The sequence below is a fragment of the Prinia subflava genome, chromosome 8, assembly GCF_021018805.1.
Source record: "Prinia subflava isolate CZ2003 ecotype Zambia chromosome 8, Cam_Psub_1.2, whole genome shotgun sequence".
Lineage (NCBI taxonomy): Eukaryota > Metazoa > Chordata > Aves > Passeriformes > Cisticolidae > Prinia > Prinia subflava.
Genome location: NC_086254.1, coordinates 22,378,455 through 22,400,042, shown reverse-complemented (window position 1 = coordinate 22,400,042; position 21,588 = coordinate 22,378,455). Strand labels below are relative to the sequence as shown.

At 40.4% G+C, this 21,588-nt stretch overlaps 1 protein-coding gene across 2 annotated transcripts in view; it reads left to right on the top strand.

Moving 5' to 3' along the window:
• PREX1 (phosphatidylinositol-3,4,5-trisphosphate dependent Rac exchange factor 1) overlaps positions 1 to 21,588 on the top strand; it is a 112,956-nt gene that overhangs the window by 66,981 nt on the left and 24,387 nt on the right. For both annotated transcript variants that reach the window (XM_063404130.1, XM_063404127.1), the window contains exons 10-17: positions 74 to 221; positions 4,301 to 4,401; positions 7,657 to 7,760; positions 8,455 to 8,504; positions 12,366 to 12,441; positions 14,705 to 14,777; positions 16,045 to 16,187; positions 20,809 to 20,901. In XM_063404130.1, coding sequence (XP_063260200.1) covers positions 74 to 221; positions 4,301 to 4,401; positions 7,657 to 7,760; positions 8,455 to 8,504; positions 12,366 to 12,441; positions 14,705 to 14,777; positions 16,045 to 16,187; positions 20,809 to 20,901 — 788 coding nt within the window. The remainder of the gene's footprint in view (positions 1 to 73; positions 222 to 4,300; positions 4,402 to 7,656; positions 7,761 to 8,454; positions 8,505 to 12,365; positions 12,442 to 14,704; positions 14,778 to 16,044; positions 16,188 to 20,808; positions 20,902 to 21,588) is intronic.

Sequence of the window (21,588 nt, the reverse complement as noted above, 5' to 3'; positions counted from 1 at the left end):
CTCAGCTTTTGACTCCAAGCAAACATTTTATGTTGTGTTAAAGATCTGAAGGAATTTCTGCTTTATATTCCAGGTTTGAAACTGGGAATGGAGAGGGATGCATATGTCATGATTGCTGAGAAAGGAGAGAAGCTGTACCAAATGATGATGAGCAAGAAAGTGAACCTTATCAAAGATAGGAGAAGAAAATTAAGTACTGTTCCCAAGTGCTTTCTTGGCAAGTAAGTGACATCTGAATTGAAAAGATCTTTCACTCCAATTAATGGACTCTAGACTTTCTGGGGATGGCATTGTGACACAGATCAGATGTGCTTTGATGCAGTTTAATTAAAAAGACCATAAGCCCCATTACAGGGGTGATTTATTAAAAATAGTCATTGATTTTTCTTTCACACCTTGCACAGGCTGAATGGCATGACAGCTCACTCTGTTTTACAGTAAGTCATAACAGCTGCTTCGATCAGCAAAAGGAGCAAGAAAACTACCTTAAACTCCCACGAGCTCAGGGCTGTTGGTGGCCTAACCTGTACTCTCTTTTGTATACAAGCAAATGCTTTCCAGGTGATACTTAAATCCAGCAGAACTGTCCAAGCCTCAGGACTGTATTTAGAAGTTTCCTGTTTGTCACTGTAACAGGCACAAATGAAATTTTGTGCATCGGGCAACCTGATATGTTTATTAGAAGTATAGGACTTTATTGGCTGGAAAAATCCTCTTTGATTTAGCTAGATATTACAAAATAGTGACAAACTAATTCTGAAGGATGACATGTGAGGCAGTGGAAGAGACTCTGTGCGCGTCCTGGGTTGGTGACTGGCAGTGGCAGCAGTGGAGCTGCTGTAGGGACACGTCCTGTGTGGCACAGCACTCAGGAGCTGACCTAAGAAGGCTTTTCCGCCTCAGCTGTTAATGGCTGAAATGATCAGCTGTGGGAAGAAAAGAGTTCTGAGGCAGATATGCATTCATTTCCTTCCCTCTCTGGTCTGCGTAACAGCAGTTTGCAGCAGCATTCCCAGTGCACAGGGATGGAAGTGTCTTTCTGCCTGACAGAAGGCAGGCTGGTAGCATAGGTTGGTGATACTTCAGCTAGAAAAAGTTTCTTGATATTGGAGAAGCAGTTGCTTTTTTCTTTTCTCACATATCCTCCACCCCCACCCCAGCTGATCTTGTTGTATTAAAACTGAAACCTTTTAGATCTGATAGTGGCAGTTCCTATTTTCCATGCAAAAAGAAGCACCAGTTTAGAAACTTACGTTCTTCCAGTGCTGTAATGTATGAGCCTGTTGTGGGTTCTCTGATATTACGCTTAGTTTCAAGTCTTATCCAGGATTTCCCGCTACAACTTTTCCTTTTAAAATGTCTGTTTTCTTACTGTCTGTCCTGCTCAGTGCCCTCAGTTTGCTTGACAGCCACCTGACACTGTGGTAATGAGGACTTGACCTACCTTTGCTAATGGCAACTGAGCCCAGACCGAGATACCTACCGGTATCCTGATCTTTGACAAAAGGATTATTTCTCCTGATGTTCTAGCTGTTCTCATAGCAAACAACTCTGCTCATATCTTTTCTGCATTCACTTATTGGTATAGTCCTGGGAAACTCAGCTGAGTGCAACTCAGTCAGTACATTCCAGTCATGACTGGCAGATTTTGTTTTGTTCCCAGGGCTTTCCTGAACAGGGCATACTGGCTGTGGCCTGTTTATTTTTGCAGATACGCCTGCCTGAAGGAATCACTGATAACTGTGCTGAGATGTATTTAGTGTTGTTTTTTGTTATATGCAGCTGAGAGCAACACCAAGACCACAAAAATATTTTTTTCCTCTTAGTCTGTGAATATCAGATAGCTTCTCATAATTCAAGAGATAAAATATTTTTGGGGGAAAACAGCATGATCTAATCCTAATAGTTTCAGTGATACCACATGCATTTATTTATAAGGCTGTTTATTGAACCTGACTTCAGCAACTGATGGGCTTGAGTGGAAATCTATTTTCCTGATCACTCTTCGAGGCATTTAGGCAAGTAACTGGTGATAAAGTTGGAATGATGTGTGTTGTTGTTGTCACTGTGTGTAAATGATATGCTGGCCATGCTTCTTTTCGGTACTGCAAAACCTTGAGTGTGTAGGAGAGAACATCTGGTGACCTCAGGAGGTTTCAGCCATATCTGATCACTTTGTACAGTCCTGGACGGGTTGGATTTTCCTGTGTATTTCTTGTGCAGAAACCCAGTTGTTCCAAGTTTCTTAATTTCCAAGGTGTAGCTGGGAGTTGGTGTCCTGACTTGGGTGTCAGATGAAAACTGAGCATGGCAACACTGGGAAGTGAAGATACTCTCAATTATCCTGGAGAACTGCTTCAGACAAGATAAGGAAACAAATCAAGCTTTGCCATCCACTCTTTGTGTTGATGACTTTTTAGAAACAGTCTAGCATATTCCTTAAGAACCTCTTGGAATATTTTTGGATCTTTTCAGGGCTAGTAAAGCCTTCAGATTTAATGATTACTGACTTTGCTTCTGAATCAAATGTCATAGAAATCTTAAAGCAACTCTTAAGAAAACCATGCCATGACGGGGAAGGTTCAGAGCTGTGATGGTAGCCTTTAGTTATTTTCCTGTTTCGGCACACCACATCAACTTTACATTTACAATCCACATAAACTCCAGAGAAAGTTACAAACAAAAGAAGCAGGAAAGGTAACAGAGTAGTTTCAGCTGAAGTTTTGGGCAACCATTTAAGTGCTGTAAAGTGTCACAGACCCATTGCTCTTTACGGGGAGCTCCAGAGCAAGGGGGCCTCTCCCTGGGGTGCTTCCCGTGGGTGCAGTCCCTGGCAGCAGGTCTGTGATGGGCCCTGCACAGCGGGCCTGCCTTGTGTCCTGAGTAGTGAGGGTGGAGGATTGTTCTTAATTCACCTCCCTCTGCAGTTTAAATTTTGTTTCAGCTTTTAAATACTTGCAGAAACACTTCAGAATCACTGGGAAAAGAATGTTCCTTAGGAGATAGCCTGACTCATCACTACTCTGGGTTTAGGGGCTTCACAAAACTCCACTGGTTTCCATGGGATTCTCCTGGCATAGCTGAATAGATTCTGCTGCTTTTTCTGCACTATGAAAGCTACAGAGTAGCCCCTCAGCAAACCAAAGTTTTCAGTCCTGAAGTTGTTTTGTTGTTCTAAAGGCAAAATGCAAATAATTCCTACAGCTCAGCTCAGATCAGTCAGTGCTGATAAATACAAAGAGACTAAAAATACTTCAGTTAAAGCCTACAGGTGGATAGATGCATTTGTTAAGCAGCAACCTTCTGCACATTGGCAAGCACCTAAGTGTTTTATTGAACTCACATTTCCCATAAGTTGCTCTACTTTCATATATTCCTTTTGTTCTTCTCTGTGACTGTAACACATTTCTAGCATAATTGCTAATTAACCTGGCAAACAGCTCAGTCCCCTGGGGCTCTGACAAAGCTGGATTCATTAGGCTTGCTATGGCCACTTTTTGTACTTCCTGTTTCTAATGAATAGCATCCTACACAACTATCCATGTTTTGGCTTTTATTCTGCCCATATGTGCACCTCTGCCCCTCAACAGAGAGGTTTTGTTTCTTGCTGCATGAGCAGCAGATGAGACTTGCATCTTCTGTGTATAAATTACAAGCGTGATGTATGTAATCTGCCAGGCAGCACCTCCAGAAAATGACCTTGAATTAACCTGTCAGTGGGACTCATGCTATCTGTACTGCTCTGTGCTTGAATTCAGTAGGTTGAGTCTTCTGTTCTAAGTCCTACTGTGGTTCCATTAAAGCCAGTCCAATTGCCCAGTGGGGCTGGGGACAGAAATCAGACCCAGAGAAGGAAGATAAGCATGTGTAATTAAGTCAAATCATGAAAACTACTTGGATAGGTAACTTGGGAAGAAGTAGCTGGGAAGGGAGGCTACCCTACTGTTGAACTTGATTTAAGGTCCTCAATTAGTCTTGCTTTCTAATATTTTCCCCCATGGATGTCTGGATTGCTCCATAAGATAAGGATTTGCATCATCCTTATAGATGCGGCCGGGTCATCTTTCCTTTTTGTGTGCACACTGTCTGTGAGCTAAGGGCAAGGATGGGAAGAGCCTAAATCTTCTGCAGAGCATTTCCTGCAGGACTGTAGGAATGAAGCCACTGTGTAGAGGTACCATTGCTTACAACAGTTCTCACACTTGTGTCAAGGAGAGTCTCCTGTGGTTGGCGATGGCTCGCAGAGGCAGCCCGTGCTGCTCCTCAGAGCTGACTGTGTGTGTTCTGCTCCCCTTTGCAGCGAGTTTGTGTCCTGGCTCACTGAGATTGGAGAGATAAGCAAACCAGAGGAAGGGGTCAACCTGGGACAGGCACTATTGGAAAATGGAATCATTCATCATGGTGAGTATGCTATGCCATGAAAAGATATCAGATTTCAGTAATCCCCTGGAAGTGAGGGTGGAAAACTTACTGAAGCTGTTCACATGATGTTCAAATACTTTCTGCTGCCATACCTATCAAATCCTCAAAATGTTTAGTGATTTTTGGGATTAATGAGTGGGCAAATTTATGCCATGAAAAGAGAACTTGTTTGGTATCTAGAAAGTGTTTGTGTCTGCAATTGCTTGATTTGTCTGCAGTGTCTTAGTTTTGGACTATATCAGGTGTATATTCCTTTGTACCATGTATGAAAATTTGTTGCAGTTCATAAATACAGCTTTGCACATGAGACATCAGCAATCCAGAGGAGTGGAGCAATACTCTTTGAGACCAGGGCACAGGTGATGGCTCATGCAAATGACTACTAGTTGCAAAAGAAGGAGACGATGGAGGGTTTGTTTTGTTTCCAGCTCATTTGGCAAGAATGTCTTTCTTTAAAATAGTGGGGGACTGTATTTATTCATCTCAGCCAGCTGATGACCTTGAAGTGTTGTGATGAGGGATGTTCTAGAAGTGTAGGACAGCGCATACAAAAGTGCTGCATGACTGAAGTATGCTTGTTTGAAAATTTTCTTTGCTGCCTGCATTTCCACTAAAAGTCTTTTTCCAGATTACATTGTTTAAATTCAGATTTCTCCTCTTGTTTCCTGCTGTTTCCTACTGTTTCCATATTGCGTTATGCAGACAGAGCAACACAGTCCTACTCTAATTAAACAGCAAATATCCCAATTTCAGCATTCAGGTGAGTTTAGCTGCAAAATGCCCATCAAAGGAATACTGTAGATGGGTCTTAAGTCACCACTGGTCTACATTTTCATACAGCCTCTTTGAAATCAGGGAGCAATTTGATTAGGCTAGTCTTGCTTTAATCTCTTGGCTACCTAGCACCACAAACTTGTGTTTCAGGTGACAGTAACACTGTAAAGAAATTATGTATGTTAGTTTCTTTTAATTAGCACATAGAGGAATCTGTTATAAGCAGTCCCATAGTCCTTCATGCACTTCCATCCCCACATACCAAGATGTGCTTTCAGGCACATTCAGACTTTGAAGTTTTGAGCATGAGTTCAAAAGCACTAAACACTTTTGTGAACTTGGTTTTGGAGAACTGAAGCATTGGCTTCAGTGTGGAGGGATCCCTCTTTAAAAGAGGAATGCTCTTTGGCTCTCACACCCTCACTGGCCTACATTCTGAACGTGCACACATGGCAGAAAGTTCTCCTGAGGCTTGTTACTTCATGTGACTGTTTACCTTGCCGTAAGTTCATACTTTGACACTTTCATCGGTGTTTTTTTTCTCTTAACACAAACTTGCACTTCAAAAGTTATGCTGTTAGATCTGCTGCTCTCCTTATTCTCAGTAAGATGCATCTGATTTGGTTTTGTGTGACCTCAGAGTTTCTGATGTTCATGTCTCAATGAAAGTTACTGTTAAACATTGGAAGGTATTTGTAATGAAAATCATGAAAGTATCCTGTCGTGCCTCCTAACGTAGCAAGAACCTGTAAGCACCATAAGGAGGCCCTGAACGCCATTCTGCATTAGGCAATTATATTTTATGCTTCATTTTCACTTGGCGTAACACCATTGCTCTCTCAGCCTGCCTGAGAAGCAGCGCCGTAGAATATTGCTAAATGCTGAGCACTGTGTGTTTTATCCTGAAATTTCCTCCTTATCTTCTTTAGCTCTGGCTATTTTATCTGGGACTGCTGATGGGGAAGATCTGGTACCTGTAACAGGGCACAGAACCTGATCTGTGTGTCAGACACAGAAGATACTTTCTGCTAACTCAATTCTCAGTTGGCTTTAGTAATACAGAATCAATTTGATTTAGAAATTCATAAATCCAGAGCCTGAAGACACTTGAAGACGTCAATAACTTGCACGTCTTAGAGAGTCAGCTGTAGACAAAAGGGGATACATTGAATCCTGCAATTTTTTTTTATCCTGTGAAATTAAGGGAAAATATAATCAAAAGTAGGAATATGAAATTATAGACCAGGATGTCCTCTGTAGCGAGGGAAGGTCTTAAGGATTTCTGGTGTCTGCCCTCTGAACAATTATCCCACCCACTCTGCAAGGGGCAGACAATCTCAGACTGTTTCCTGTACTTTGGAGTTTGCCTAACCCAGGTCGTCAGTCATTCTGAGGAGCCAGTCTCCTTAGGTTAATCAGACTTAGGTTAAGATGCATCTAAAGTAGTGTAAATCCGTATCTTCTCTCAGTTCATCAAATGGTGCATCCAAAGTGTTCAGGAGTGCTCCGGCACTGAGACCTGATCATGGATTTGGGCAAAGGCAGGGAAGAATACAGTGACTCAGCTACCCTACCTTACCTCTTCTCCAGATTTCCTCCTCCTACTCTGGATTGTTGGAACGGGCTTCCATTAAATTAGGGTGGGAACAATGGCATTTCTCTGCTACATACAAAATCTGCAAGATACTCTATTACTTAGTTGTAATTTGCTCATTCTTGGCACTTTTATACTTAAAATTCCCACTTATTTACTCCTCAGTGAAACAAATAACTTCTACTAGTTACTAAATTACCATCTTCAGGATGAGGGTTTCCCACCTCCACCTTCTGTGGAAATAGTTTGCCTTAGAATAGAGACTGGATAAACGTACATGTAATTGGATGTAGACTTCAGCCATCTTCCAGTCTGATGCATTGGATAAATCTGAATCTGGGTGTGTTTTTTAAGTATCTTCTGATTTTTGCTAATGCTTCTTTTGAAATGGCTCCTGATCACATTGAAACATCATTTGTGTCCTCACCTTTAAAGCCCATCAGCAGATAGCATTACTCAATAAGATTTTAACTGCTCTGCTGTGGAATGGCTTTTCTGGTTGAAAAAAAACCAGTCTAATTTTTAGAAGGAGCTCATTGGTAACTGTAAGAACCATGATAGAAGAATACCTCTGACAGCTGTAGTTCCTGCCACCAGCATGCTTCTGCTTTTGGAGTTGCAGAGTTTTGGGCAACTGCAAAAATGGCTATAAATGCTGTGATAACTATTGTGGGAATTTGGAACACTTTGTTCAAAACTCATCGAGAAAGGTCAGATGTTCCCAGTTCCCTTCACTAGGACTGTTTCCAAAGCCTTTCATAAACTGAACCTGATGTAAAATTTAAAAGATTCAGTTTTTACCAACGGGCCTATAAGGAACATGGTGAGGACAAAAGACAATTTTAATGATCATGCTGATGTTTTAGTTTCAGATAAGCACCAGTTTAAGAATGAACAGGTCATGTACAGATTTCGCTATGATGATGGAACGTACAAGCCAAGAAGTGAATTGGAAGACATCGTGTCCAAGGTTTGTATATCATCCTTAGCCAGAGCTTTGTGATTTGCAGCAGAAGTTTACTCTCCCTCTGAATGTCACTGACCTGTTGTGTGGGAGATTGCCATTGCTGTTGATCCATGTTCTATTGAGCTGTCCCTCCCAGTGCCACACGAGACATCCACGTTAGGGACAGGAAGCAGAGTTTAGCAATGAACAACAATATAGTTGTGACTGCACCCGAGACTGCTGATTGCAATCCCAACAGAGTAACAAAACGTCTCAAAACAGTAGGTGGTAACATGTTTGCTGCAAATCTGGGCATGGTGGTTCAGGGGGATAGAAGAGATCAATATTTAACTGTTCCTAATAATTGTCTGTCAGATGAGTTCTGTTGATCCATATTTGTCCATCTGCCTTTTAATAAATTTGATTTTTTTTTCTTATGGACATTGGTTAATGGGTTAATTGTGAGAAAGTATTAATGGAGAAAGTGTTGGAATAGAGGTGATCAGAGGTAAAAACAGATTTCTGGCTGTTGGAAGCCAGGAAAGAAGAAAGAATATTTGACAGAGAGGCTAAAGGAACTATTTTGAATATCAATATTAATCAATAGAAAGTTCCAGCTGAGTAGAGACATCAGTGTCCAGGTTTTGTTAGCATGAGCTAGTCAGTGTTTCTTTGAAAAGAAAAAAGCTGCTAACACTCTGCATCTTCCATTCTTCAGGGGGTGAGACTGTACTGCCGACTGCACTGCCTGTATACTCCAGTGGTAAAGTAAGTTCCCCTTCATGATCCCCTTGTATTTATTATCTGACTTTGTTAAAAGGATGACATTACTGTTGAAATCTTTCTTGTTTCTTACTATAAACAATAATTTTCTGAATTTTCTTGGCTCTTTTACTGCCGTTGCCTCTCCTCAGCTTAGACTTGCAGTTGCAGTGCTGCTCCTGGAGAATGTTGGAACTGGGGATGGTTACAGTGGCTCTGGTTCAGGGCAGATCACGTGTGGGGATTGCAGTTGCTGTATTTGGGTTATAGAAAATGTCAACAGATGCTGAAGCGATGTAAACAGATTCCAGTGTGGTGCTAAGATTCTGTCATTCAGAGCACCCTAAACAAACAAAGCCAGTCTGAAGCAGAATAAAAGCTGAAGCTGTAATTTGAAGAAACTCTGAAATTTTTGTGTGGAATCTTAAGAAATTGCCTCTGTATAAATAACTGCTGAAGAATTGAGGTAGTCTGCTAGTGCTAGGTAACTCTCTTCCCAGAGCCCAGGAGATGATTTTCAGATGTTGTTACTTCACTGTGACATCAGATGATGTCCATTTCTGGCCTATAATGGAAACAATCGTAAACTCTGTAGTTGTACTGTTTAGGTATTTATGATAGAAGATTAGGCATTTTCACTTAGGAGAACTTAAAGTTTTACAAATAAAAAACTGATGAGGAAGAAAAAACTTCTAGTGGAGACAGCTGGATTCCCAAATTCAACAAAACTGATCTCTTGTCCATGAGTTGTACAACTGAATTTTCACTGAAATGCCACTGTCATGTTAAAAGGAGCTGCAATGAGTTAGAGTTCATAAGTCATAAATTTGCATCATTGGAACTCTGGGTTTTTCTCCCAGAATAACTCTTCTACAGTGGCACAGATTTCACTTAGCCCAGAAGGTGTGGAGAGCAGGAAAGCATGATGCTGCCAGTGGCAGACAAAATGGTTCTGTGGTTGCATATGTGTATTTGCATGTAGGCATTTCACCCTTGAAGATGGCAATTCATAGGCAGAGTAGAAATCATGGGATGTGAAGTTCAAAAAGTGTCCCTCAGGGTACCCACAAACTGAAGTGGATCTACGTTAATGCTTTGGGGAATCAACAAGGACAAAATAACTCCCACAGGCCCATCTTGTGGTGTTGTGGTGTTCTGTCAGTGTGCTATTTTTGTAATAGCTTCCCAGCTGGAGAATCTTCCCATATCAGGATTGATCTGTGCTAGTGACATCGTGAACACAAACTGTGTATAATCAGTGAAAGGTATCAGACTCTCAGAAGTTTTAGGATCCTTCTGGATGGATGTAATTCTCAATATGTTTAGCCTCTTCTTCCCACCATTCTCTTTCTTATTCATTCTTCCTTTTGTGGCCGTGCTAGAAAACTTAATCTCTCGGGCTGTCATTGTTTTATGTCTTCTTATGATGACTTTTTGCCTCTGACAAGCCTCGCCTTAGCCTGAGGAAGCTGGCTTTTGCCAAGTTGGTTGTGCAAAGCCCATTGCTTTGGGCTGTGCCTTTGGGTCACTGCTTTATCTGGCATCTCAGGACTGCTGATCCCTTCACTCATGCAGCCTTTTCTGGTGCAACCTTCCTTCTAGAAAATGGGCACAGCTGATTGGAGTAGCTGGTACACGTGCCACAGGGATCTGGAGGAATCAGATTCAAAATTGTTTGGTTGACAACCTTGAGAGATACAATTCTACTTAGTTTTATTCCCTGGAAACCTTAGAGTTTGCAGTAGTCTTTGCCTTTATATTTTTCCTCAAATAAAATCTGACACTCTAGTACTTTGAGGGCAAGATGATATATACCACTGGAAACAAATCATGCTGCTTTGGGCATTGAAGTATAACAAATAAAACATTTTGAAAATTCTGAATGTGTCTGTCATGTACTTCTGGGAAGTTGTGAGGTGAGACAAGTTGTTCCACTTATGCATGTGATGGACAATATGTCAGTGCATTGCTGAGCTGCACCTGAATAGTCAAAAAAAAGTTCATGGTTCTGGATAATGTTCTAAGCTTCATTTTCTGCTCTTGTTCAGGGTAGATGAAAATGGGGAGAAAAGAGAGTGAACTAACAATGATCCTGACCAACACTGACCTGCAAGCAGGGAAAGACTGGGCCTTGGACCAAGTTTGATGGCAGCTTATTCAGAACTGTCAGCATTTCTAGGAAAGTTGAGAGGGAAAAACTGCCCAGAAAACTTCTACAGATTTGTGCTGGGTTTAGTGCATTACTGGAAGAGAGGTTGAAAACTGTGTGTAAGCAATATGAGGAAAGCTTTTTTTCTGAGCACACATTTTTTTGGAAATGCTGTCATGTTTTGTTGAGTTTTTTTCCCCAAGCTCTGAAAGTTGCACTTCTCTTTCTAATTTCTCACACCCTGCATTCTGCAAACACACAAACATTTCTGCTGCGTTTATTTACAACAGTCAGTCACAACATATTTGTATCTGTAGATGATTAGTAAAAGGAACAGGGTTGGGTAGGATGGGTTTTAGATTGTGTTTGGGTATTAGATTTTTAGGAAAAAGGCAATATCAGATAGTGTGGTGCTCATAAAAGAGGCCGATTGGACAGAACTGAAGAATAAAGTCTTGTCCTGGCCTGCCTCACGGATCCATCCGGACTGTAAAACAGCCCCACTGTCTGTGCTTCCTTCCACAGTCATGCCAGTGGAGCTCAAGCTTCAAATACAAGGACCACCCCCAAGGGTGAGAGAGGAATTAATTCTTCATAGCCCATTCGTCATTTGGCCTCTCTACTGAGACTCTCAATGAGAGGGAGCCAATTAATGCAAATTAATTGTGGTAGTGCCTTTTGTGATGTGGAACTAGGAACTGGATCAGGACCATGAAACTTATTTCACAGGGGCCAGTAAACAGCCTTAAAATGGCTTTTATGCTCTTCTGAACTGGATTAAATCCAGTGACCTTGGAGGTAAAAGGTGTTAGAGCCCAATGTCCTGAACCACACAGTCCTCTTATATTTGTATCAAAATTCTTTAGAAATATTTCACAAAAGTCTAAAACCATCAATTGTCTCCATGGCTTTGACAAGAGAAATGGAAGAAAACTGCAGAAAGCATCAAGTTACAATAGGGCTCCTTTTCCTTCTTGCAGGAACAGTGCTGCTCTCTGCAAGGGCTGGATGTGAGCTGGTGCCAGTTGTGTTACCAGAGCTAAACACAACCCTTCTTATTGACAATGGCTGAAATTGTCTAATTCCATAAAAGCATACTGCATATTCTATTTGTGTCCGGCTACTATGTGATATTTACTAAAGGAAGTAAAATCTGAACAAGTGTGGAAAATCTCTCTTGACAAAATAGACTAAAAGCTGCCTAATTCCGTGAGCCTCACAAAAAGGAGGCACAGAGGGAATGTGTAGAGTCCCTGTCTGTGAATACATTAGTAGGTAAACACTAGAGAAGAATTATTGAAGTTTACAGATGTGACTGGTACTGAGCCAAAAGATTTAAGTTGGACATGAATGGATTTTGGATGATTTCCAGCCAGAAGAGTGTGATTTTTAGTGGAACTGCTGGTGGCAGTATTCTAACCTGGGTTACAGCAGCAGCTTAGGACATCTGTGAAAAGAATCTGCTGGTTGCCTCTGGCTGGAATGTGAGCTCCCTGAAGGTGGCTCGAAACAACATCTAGAGAAATTTTAAGTAACACTGCTTCGTGTTGATCTGAAGTATCTTCTTAATTCAAGTTGCTGGAAAAGTTTAAAACTTTCTAGAGAAAAAAGAAGGCTGCTTATTAGTAGTAAGTCAGAATAGTATATATAAGTTTAGAGTGTAAAAGAAATGTATACCTTTTTGTCCTGATTTTCCCTGAATTCTCTTCCTTAATTAGAGACCGTGACTACCACCTAAAGACATACAAATCAGTAATCCCTGCAAGTAAACTAGTGGACTGGCTTATTGCACAGGTAAGAAGTTGCTCTCTTTGCTGAGAGGCATTTCATAATCCTAAAACTTTCCTTTTTCAATGTATCAGTGGAAAATTCAAAAGTGGTTTGGTTGCTGTTCTTACCTGTGTGCATCTGCTTTCTTTCCTCCTCCAAGGGAGCTTTAAACAGTCTTGGTCCAAGACCATCCCAATTGCTGGGTTTACACATCCCAAAGCAACCAGCCACCATGATTAGGGCTTTAGGCTGTACATCCTTACGAAAACTAGACAGCAATAATAATAACTGTAATGGTGGCAGTAGTAATAAGAGTAATAGTAATATGCTCTGGACATGCTTCTTCACTGTGGTACTGACTCTAAACTGTCTCTGTAATTCTGATGACTCAGATGGAGAGATTGTATGGAATAAACCTAAGTTATCACATCAAAACTAGTGTACCTAGTTTCACATCTAGTTTCTGTATGAAAAGGTTGAGACACATCTTGTCAAGATTGGTGATTATAAACTGCTCTATTTTCTGAAGATTTTTGTTGCTGCCTTTATTGTATTTGGACAAATACCTATATAACATTTAAATGTACTTAGTGAGCTGAAAGAATTAAAGCTGCATTTTCTAATTAGAGAATGCTATTTTGCTGGGCAAATGCTTTGAGGCCAAAGTAACGTTACCATCATCAGGAGTAGCCAAGTCTGGTTTAGACCATTCCTATGCAAAGATCTTGTTGCTTAGAACAAACATAGACTGCTAAAGGTTTAAGATGGTAACATTAGGAGGCATTTCTCCAGTTTATTTACAGTTGAAATACTAAATTGGATTTTTAAATCCCAGTCTCTGTAAAATAAACTACCCATTTATCCCATAAAATAACACAATGTGAGTGTTGAGCTTTGTCTTATGACAGGACGTTAAAAATGAGAGAAGACTTGTGTAACACTTGAAATTAGTTTATGGTAAAAGTTAAACTTCCGGTTTCTTAAAGCTATTTTCTTGGGTTTCCTTGTGTGATTACATAGTCATGCAATTCTTTCAGAACTGCTTTGATCCCTTTTCTACCAAGACAACAATATTTAGTTCCTAATCTGCAAATGTTGTGCCTTTTCTGCTCTCAGTCTCTCTAATAAAAGCTAGTAGTGCTGTGGATTGGCCAGAGCTGATCCTATTTTATCCTGTATTTAAATAGTGCTGATACACCATAGTGGTGGGCTTTGCCAGCATTTGCTTGGCAAATAACTGCTGCTCCCCTTAGCAGGATTTGAAGTAGGACTGATGTTTTGCTGACAATATCGGAGGGTGCTTGGTTGCTTAAAACTACGTCAGTACACTACCCTGCAGCTTCTGTGAGAGCTTTCAGGTATCTCGTTCCTCAGATGGAGAGGAGAAAAGGTGTAATGCTTGTGTAGGATGCAGCTTCTCATTAAGTAGGACTGAAAGTAATACACTGAAATTGCCTCTGTTGCCAGAGCAGCAGGTGCCCCCCCTGCTGGAATAAGCTGCGCAGCTGCTCTCACTGAGACAGCAGACACCACCCTCCCCTGTCCCTTTGCTCATCTCGCGTCAACGCACCAGTGTTAACAATCTTTGTAAGACCAGCAGTGCTTTCTGATTTTTACCAGCACTATTTAAAGCTTACTTGTCTGCCTAAGAAGTAAAACCATGTTCGTAAAGTCTTCACTTGTGGCTGCAAATTAGTAGATACATAGAGAAAACCAGGCATTTCTTATATTTAACTGAGTTGTAGATGTAAAGCTTAAGGCTGCCATTTCAGGGATTTCTGTAAGTTTATGAGTCGCCTTTGGTACCTGTTTTGAATGACTACACTCATGGCTTCAGGTAGTGAGAAACGGAAGCTTTTGTAATCTGCTGTGTAAGCAAACTGTCACTGTAGTTTTAACCTGTCTGACCTTTGGAGTTCACATCCTTAGCTTTTTCTCCCTTGAGCTGAATATGGAGGGGATCTCTCAGCTTCAAAGAAGAAGTTTTATTGTCTGTGACTGAAGGTCCAGAAGTCCAACACTCTGATTTCAAATAAAAAGTCTTTACCTTGGTATAATATGGTATCTTTCCCAGTGCTGGTCTTGGTTCCCCTGGTTCCTGTAGGAGGGAGAGATGCTGTCTGGAGGAACAAACAGTGGGCAATGGGATACCTGTTTTAATAGCTTCCTGTTGTTCCCTGCACAGATCATCCTGCTAATTTGAGAGCCACAAGCTATGCACTGGGGAAGGGGGAATAATTTAGCTTAGAAAATGGTCTGAGGTGTAACATTATTCTCCTGTTTCTAGGGAGACTGTCAGACTCGGGAAGAAGCTGTCGCACTGGGTGTGGGACTCTGCAATAACGGCTTCATGCATCATGGTAATGCCTCAGTTTTGCTTCCTACAGCCAGTGAAATGAGCTCTTACTTCACCCAGATCAGCTTTCCTAGGCTGTGCCATACATGCTGTGTACAGGATTTGCAGGCGTTTTTGCAGGCCATTCTAGAACACAGTCCTCGAGCTAATACACGGCCTTCCCTAGGGAAGCCACTTGCTGATGGTTATGGGAAGCACTGGAGGGATTAGACAAGCTAGAAGGAGCATGTTTTCTCACTGCATCTCTTCCTGAGCCATCTGAGCAATGCATAAGCCAAGTACTGTCCTGAAATATCAGATGTTTAGTAAAATTGCCTAGTTCTTGCCTCTTGGATAACAAACACAATCCTCAGTGCTGAGGCATCCAAATCTGAAGTGCCAAATTGCCAAATTAGACATCATCCATCCTCAAACAAGAGAATTAAACAAATCACATCTGTATTAGTATGAAATAGAACATACAAGTCCTAAGAGTAAACATAGTTTGTCAAATGAGACATTCAGTTTTAGTCATAGATAACATTTACTCACTGTATTTTGAATAGTGTTTCTGAGAGCAGATTATTGTAAATAACTAATGGAGAATTTGCATAGTAGTTAATGATAATGTAAGAATAGTTGGAGTTTTTTGAAAGAATTTGGTCTGTTTTGAGCCCATGTAAACTTCTGGCATTTATTGCATCCTTTGCAAGGAAGACCTTTGCATAAGTACATGTTGAATGTAGGACTTGCTCATCATTTACTGCTTTTATTTGAAGGCCCCAGGTCTCGTATTTGAAAAACTGGTAAAGAACTTTTTCATGCTTTCTAGAATTTTGTAGATCTCATTTCCTTCTCTCTCTCTTTTTTTTTTTTTTTTTTGATTGAGCCTTAGTCTGTGTGGACACCTTACATGCTTTTAAACAGCCCCTTTACCCCTCTTTGCTCCTTTTATAGTTTGACCACATTCATTTGGATGTGGGAAAGGAGTGTGAGGTTTTAAATAGCATCTTCCTTCCAAGAGCATCTTTTGCATTTTGTATAAATTCTGCATGCCAGGGAGGTCACCTCATGTCATGAGCTACTATGCACTGTGAAGAAAATGATTTTCCTAAAATGCAGAATTAGCTTAAAAATACAGAGCTGAGGAACTGACTGATAGAGATGCATCTGGTCTGTGTTCTGTAAAGACTGGGGAAATATTTAGGATTTTGATTAACTTTCTTCTCTGTTTCTCTCTTTTTTTCTCCATGTAAATGCACATATGTATTTCATATACATATAATTTCCAGTCCTGGAGAAAAGTGAATTTAAGGATGAATCCTTATATTTCCGCTTTTATGCTGATGAGGAGATGGAGGGCACCAGTTCCAAGAGCAAACAATTACGTAATGACTTCAAGCTTGTGGAAAACATCCTGGGAAAGAGTCTTCTGGTAAGAAATATGTTCATGTAAACCTTGATGTTCCTGCTAAAATGGTACTGTTTTATAGTAGAGGAGAATAATGAGAGAGTAGAATTAAAATGGGCAATTGCACATGTAGCTAGGGTTTTCTTCACTGCATAAATGCTACTAATTCTTGATCTGCTTTGCTGTGTATCTCCAACTTCCATAGCTCTGACTTTTTAGTTAGGCAGACTGCGTAATTTATCCTAGGAGCACAGGAAATCCTTACATTGAAGGCCTCTTTCTGGAGCTCATGACCATCCTGCTGTAGTGGGAGTTTTGGGTGGACAGTTCACACAGGTGCAAGTGCATGGAAATTCCCACCTGTTTCCAGTGCACAGCTCAAGCACTTTTTATTCCCAAGAAGACCTTGCAAGAGTGTAAGGTAGCTGGGAGCTGGAGATGTTTTAGCAGGTACCAAAGTGTTGACATGCTGGAGGAAAAAGTAATGGAAAAAAAAAGAAAAATCTACTCTCTTGGAAGCAATCTGCCATCAAGTTGAAGCACAGTTTGAATTCAAACATGCTTATATGTGAGGTAAATTCAGATGCAAGTTAAAAGACTGATAAGAACACAGATATTTCAGGGCATCATTCTCTAAGCTATATGAATGCTGCTGTTGTAGTACTGAAGTGCATCAGTCACCCTCTGTCAAAATGCAGTCCTGTCTCAAACAGAAAACAAATGAAGAGCACATGGCTGAGGAAAAAATCTCCTACTTAAGAGGGCACAGATTTGTGTCAAATGTGTAGTAGTCATGCTTAAGTCATGAGCTGCTTTCATTTGCATGCATAAATTAACAGTCCCTTGAGTGAAGGGACTTGCGAAGACCCTGCAAAAGCAGTGCAGTAAATTCATTACACTTATCCATAAAACAATGGTGCCTGACTTGTGCTTTATGCTGTGTTTAGCAATTATGAGCAGCTGTAATCCTGAGGCTTTGCTGTCTGTGGAACATCACTGCTTGCTGCTACACTCATGGTAGGGCATTAACCCTTCCCATGCTCTGATCCCACCACAGGAAGTTTAGTGGAATTTCCTCAGCACTGGTTTTTGAAATACGCTTTCCTACTGCCGTGAAATGCTAGTTGTTTAGTGATAGGTTTCCCCACCCCCTTCATCTGAGTTTGCTCTATCACAGGAGAGTTTGCCTTTGAAAACAGAAAACAACGGAAACCTTAGAAAATACTTGTTAAAAATGCCAAGGAACAAAGTGCTTTCAGTCCGGAAAAACATGATTCAAGCAAGATCTAGTACTTATTTATTTGCACAATTATTTCTCATTGAAGGACATAAATCTTGACAAACTGAAAAAATATGCAACATTCTTTGTGTAGTTGAAGAAAATTTGGATTTTGGCCTGACTCCAGGCATTGTGATTTGGTTACTGCAGTGTGCTCTGAACTTGTCATCAGCACCTCTGCTTGCTAGCCCGAACTGACTACATCATAAATCAGAGTTGTTTGCTTGGATCTGAGTATCAGACAAAGGAGAGTTTCCTGTAGAGATTGGCCACAATCAGAGTTGAGTGAAAGGTTTTATTGCACACATGATGATGGATTCCCAGAAGACTCAAAAGAGAAGCATTCTCAATGATTTCTGAAGATGATACCTGTGTACATTTTCTGTAGTGTTCTCTAAACTCTTGTGCTGACTTGGAGATCAGGACTGGAACTCTAAATGTCATCAACTTCCCAGACCTGTGATAACTCCTGCATTCCTCCGGGGTATCCCACATTTCCTATCCTCAGTGTAGCAGTAGTTGCCCAACTCCGCAAAATTTCAGCAGAGAGAGCAAAGAAGAGCTTTCTCTTTATTCTTCATTGTGCTGGTGTACCATAGTCTGTTGTAGCTATAAAATTAAAGTCATGGATTTAAAACACCTCTGGGAAGACAGCACTAAGGAGCTCATCCTCTAGGGATTTCTGATCTGAAGGGGACAGGCTGGGAAGTCAGTGACAGGAGGCATTCATCATCCAGAGTATGCAGCCTCATAAGGGCTTTGAGTGGGTCTGGATAGTAACACTGAACTCTGAAGTGAAAAACACCTTTTAGGCTTTAAGTCTTTGATGGTTCAGAAGGAACAGTTTGAGTTCAGTGCTCAATTTCAAAGCTCACAAACCAGATGAAACTTGGAGTCATGCTGTACATATTTAACCCATTTTGCTAATGTGAGAGAAGATTGTGCATCCTGGACCCAGGTTCAGGGAATGGTGGTTGATCTGCTGTGCTGCCTCTTCTGGTGTCCATGTCCCCAGGAATTTAGGATGAGAGTTCCTGCTGCTGTGTGTGACAGGTGTAATAGACCATTCTTGGCACACCTTTTCATCTCTGCAGATCCCATTCCCCTTGCTCCTGCCCAATTTTCTTTGCATGTGTTCTGAGTACATTTGCCCTCTGTTTTGGATTAAGCATGCTTGTTTTTAAAATGGTCTTACTTGTTAATGTGACTGTCTCTCAAGGCTGAACAGCTGCTGCCTTACATTCCAAAAACTGATTGGGCTTCAGAGGCATAGAAATAGTTCTTGTAGGTGGCAATTTAGTTAATGGCTTTGGAGTCCCTAGGGATGAATAGGGTTCAGCTGTGGAATGGCAGGGTGTTCCTAGTTCGTAATAAAGAATGAATCATTGCCTTTTCCAGGTATTGCAAATGGAATATTATCCATAGTTTGCCTTTTTATAAGGGGAGTCTCCAGCACAGGAAGTTCCTAATGTTGATGCACGTGGGGTTTCTTAAAAGTGTTACAGTTCTTTGCTTTCAAACAATTAATATTTGTAATACCAATGATCAGAGCAAGGTAGGCTATTAAAAATAGCAAATAAAAGATCTTCATGCACAGTAATGATGGCTGCACCCCAAGAGACAGGTAAGGTTGTGTAGCTGCTGGCAGCTGAAGCTGAGCAAATCAAAGCCTCCAGGTTTTTCAATGTGTATTTCACAAATACTTTCAAAATTCAACAAAATAATCTGAACAGTCCCTTCAAACGTAAAGTGTGAATGGTAGGGGAGAGGCAGCCTATAAATTTTCCATTGAATCCCAAATATGAAGTGACAAAAGTACATATTGTGTGGGGCTGAAACTCATTCCACTTTTAACATTAAAAATCTAACCAGCAATTTACGTGGTTTTTCTAAGGTCCTTTATTGAACAAGCACTACTAGCATTGTTTCTGAAAACAGCTAAAAATAGCCCAAAACGGGAAACTTACCTTTCAGTCTTTTTACTTTCCTGTGCATCCTCTAATGTGAACATCACCTGACAAGGACTCTTCCCCAGATATTTTGCCATGCGTTATTTTAACCTGACTGTATGGCTCCTGCAGGATAGAATTATTCTAGTTCTTGATTTTTTTTTTCCCCAAGGTGATTTCCCATAAAAGGACAGCATTTATAATCTGATGGAATTGACTTTAAAGGAAAAAGGACAGTATTTTAAAATAGTGCAAAATCATCAGAAGCAAGGAAACAATTCTGAGTAATTGCTTTTCCCCCATGTCATGCTAGATTATGACTAGCTTTATTTTTCCTCTACTAGCTTTATTTTTCTTCTTAAATTAGTTCTGTTTTATCACATTGTTCTTAAATACATGTTCACTGAAATGCAGGATGTTTATCAGTTAGATTTTCCACTTGTCCATTTACCAGTGGCTAGGCGTGGTTTATTTTTCTGTAATGGGAAGTAAGTTGTTAAGCTTTTTACTCATTGTTAATAAACCCCTATAAGAGGATGAGTGAAATGTGTATTTGCCATGATTGATATGATTTTAAAAAATAGGTATAAGGCAGGTGTGTATGACCTCAGTGCAAACAAGAGGAAGCAGAAATTCAGGAGCAAGAACTGAGAAAGCTTCTGTCTACCACATAAGGTACAGGCTGAGCACAGAGTGTGGAGTTGGTGCTTTTTCCCTTACACAAAGCCTATGTGCCTCTCTCTAGAGGAAGGACTTAGGGATGTCAGGAATTGTTCTCTCATTGGTCAGATAGAATTTTTGCCATCAGACTGCCATTATGCTGTAGAATTATGTTGTGTGTAGTTAGGTCTATAACAGGTAGGCCTGAGATCTGCAATTTGTCTGAAACTGGTAGCTCAGAAGCACTCACATCGTTCATTATCAGGTAGATGGGATGTATTCTAAAAATGAACAAGTGACCACAGTCTGTAGTACATTCACCAATCGAAAATACTGAATAATGATGAATTCGGTAATTTAGAAGTGAAAGGTCTATTGAAGGATTAAGGGCTAGGAGCTAAAACAAAATGCAGTTTCCAAAAGAAGAGTTGATTAACCATTGGAACAAACTCTAAAGGGTGGGAATAGATTCTTCACATCTTAAAGACTGCAGATCATGGCTGAGTAACTCTGGAAAATCTGCTTTAATATATACTAAGGATTCAATGCAGAAATAACTAAGATTAAATTTTACAGCTCATGTTATGTAGGCAGTCAGACCGAGTCATCTGGTAGTCGCTTTCCATCTTAAGACAGAAGTCCAGATCACTTGTTGCTTGCGATGAAAAGTCGAATTTCTCATCTCTAGTCTTCACCTTTTCTGTGAACTCTGTATTTATGATGCATAAATATGTGTAAATATTGTGCTCTGTTTAAGATTTTACCAGAAGAGGATGATTATGGATTTGACATAGAGGAAAAGAACAAAGCAATTGTGGTGAAGTCAGTTCGACGAGAATCTTCTGCTGAGGTAGGACCTCACATTCATGTTTTGGTATCTAAGAATGTTTTAATACTTAGAATAAGTTACAAAGCATCCTTTTAAAATCTGCTTCCTTTAAAGACAGCTAATAGAAGATGACTGTCTTCTACAATTCCTGGTAATAAGCTGTTTCTGTAAATTGATAAGTGTTTTGGCACTAGTGGAGGACTTGAATATTATTGGTAAGTGATAGGATGAGAGCAGTATCTGTGTGATGATAGCTTACCTCAGGTTCCTTAGCAACTTTAGTTTAAGGACAGAGGGAGAGTAACACTCTTTTGGGTTAGCAAAGATGTTCAATGGGAAACAGGTTTATTTGAGTGAAAACTGTGTTTTTCCCTTAAAAAGCATGCAGTCGTTTCTCTCCTGGTGTTTTTTAGGAGTTCTGCAGAATATGTTTGCTTTGTTTCTTTAAAGCACATAGATGGCCCAAGTGTCATACAGTCTGAATATTTCTTAATCATCCATTTAGCCCTACAGAATCTTTATGTGGGTAACACAGTGTGATATTCCATTTACCAAAATACGGCACAGATAAACTGATGAAGATAAGAGAGGACTAAATGACTTGTCAAGGTTTTTAGAGTAAATTGTGGCAGCACACTGGACAGAGCTTCAAAAGTCCTGAACAACAGGACTTTTACAGAATTTTTGAATGTCCACATTAAAATTTGT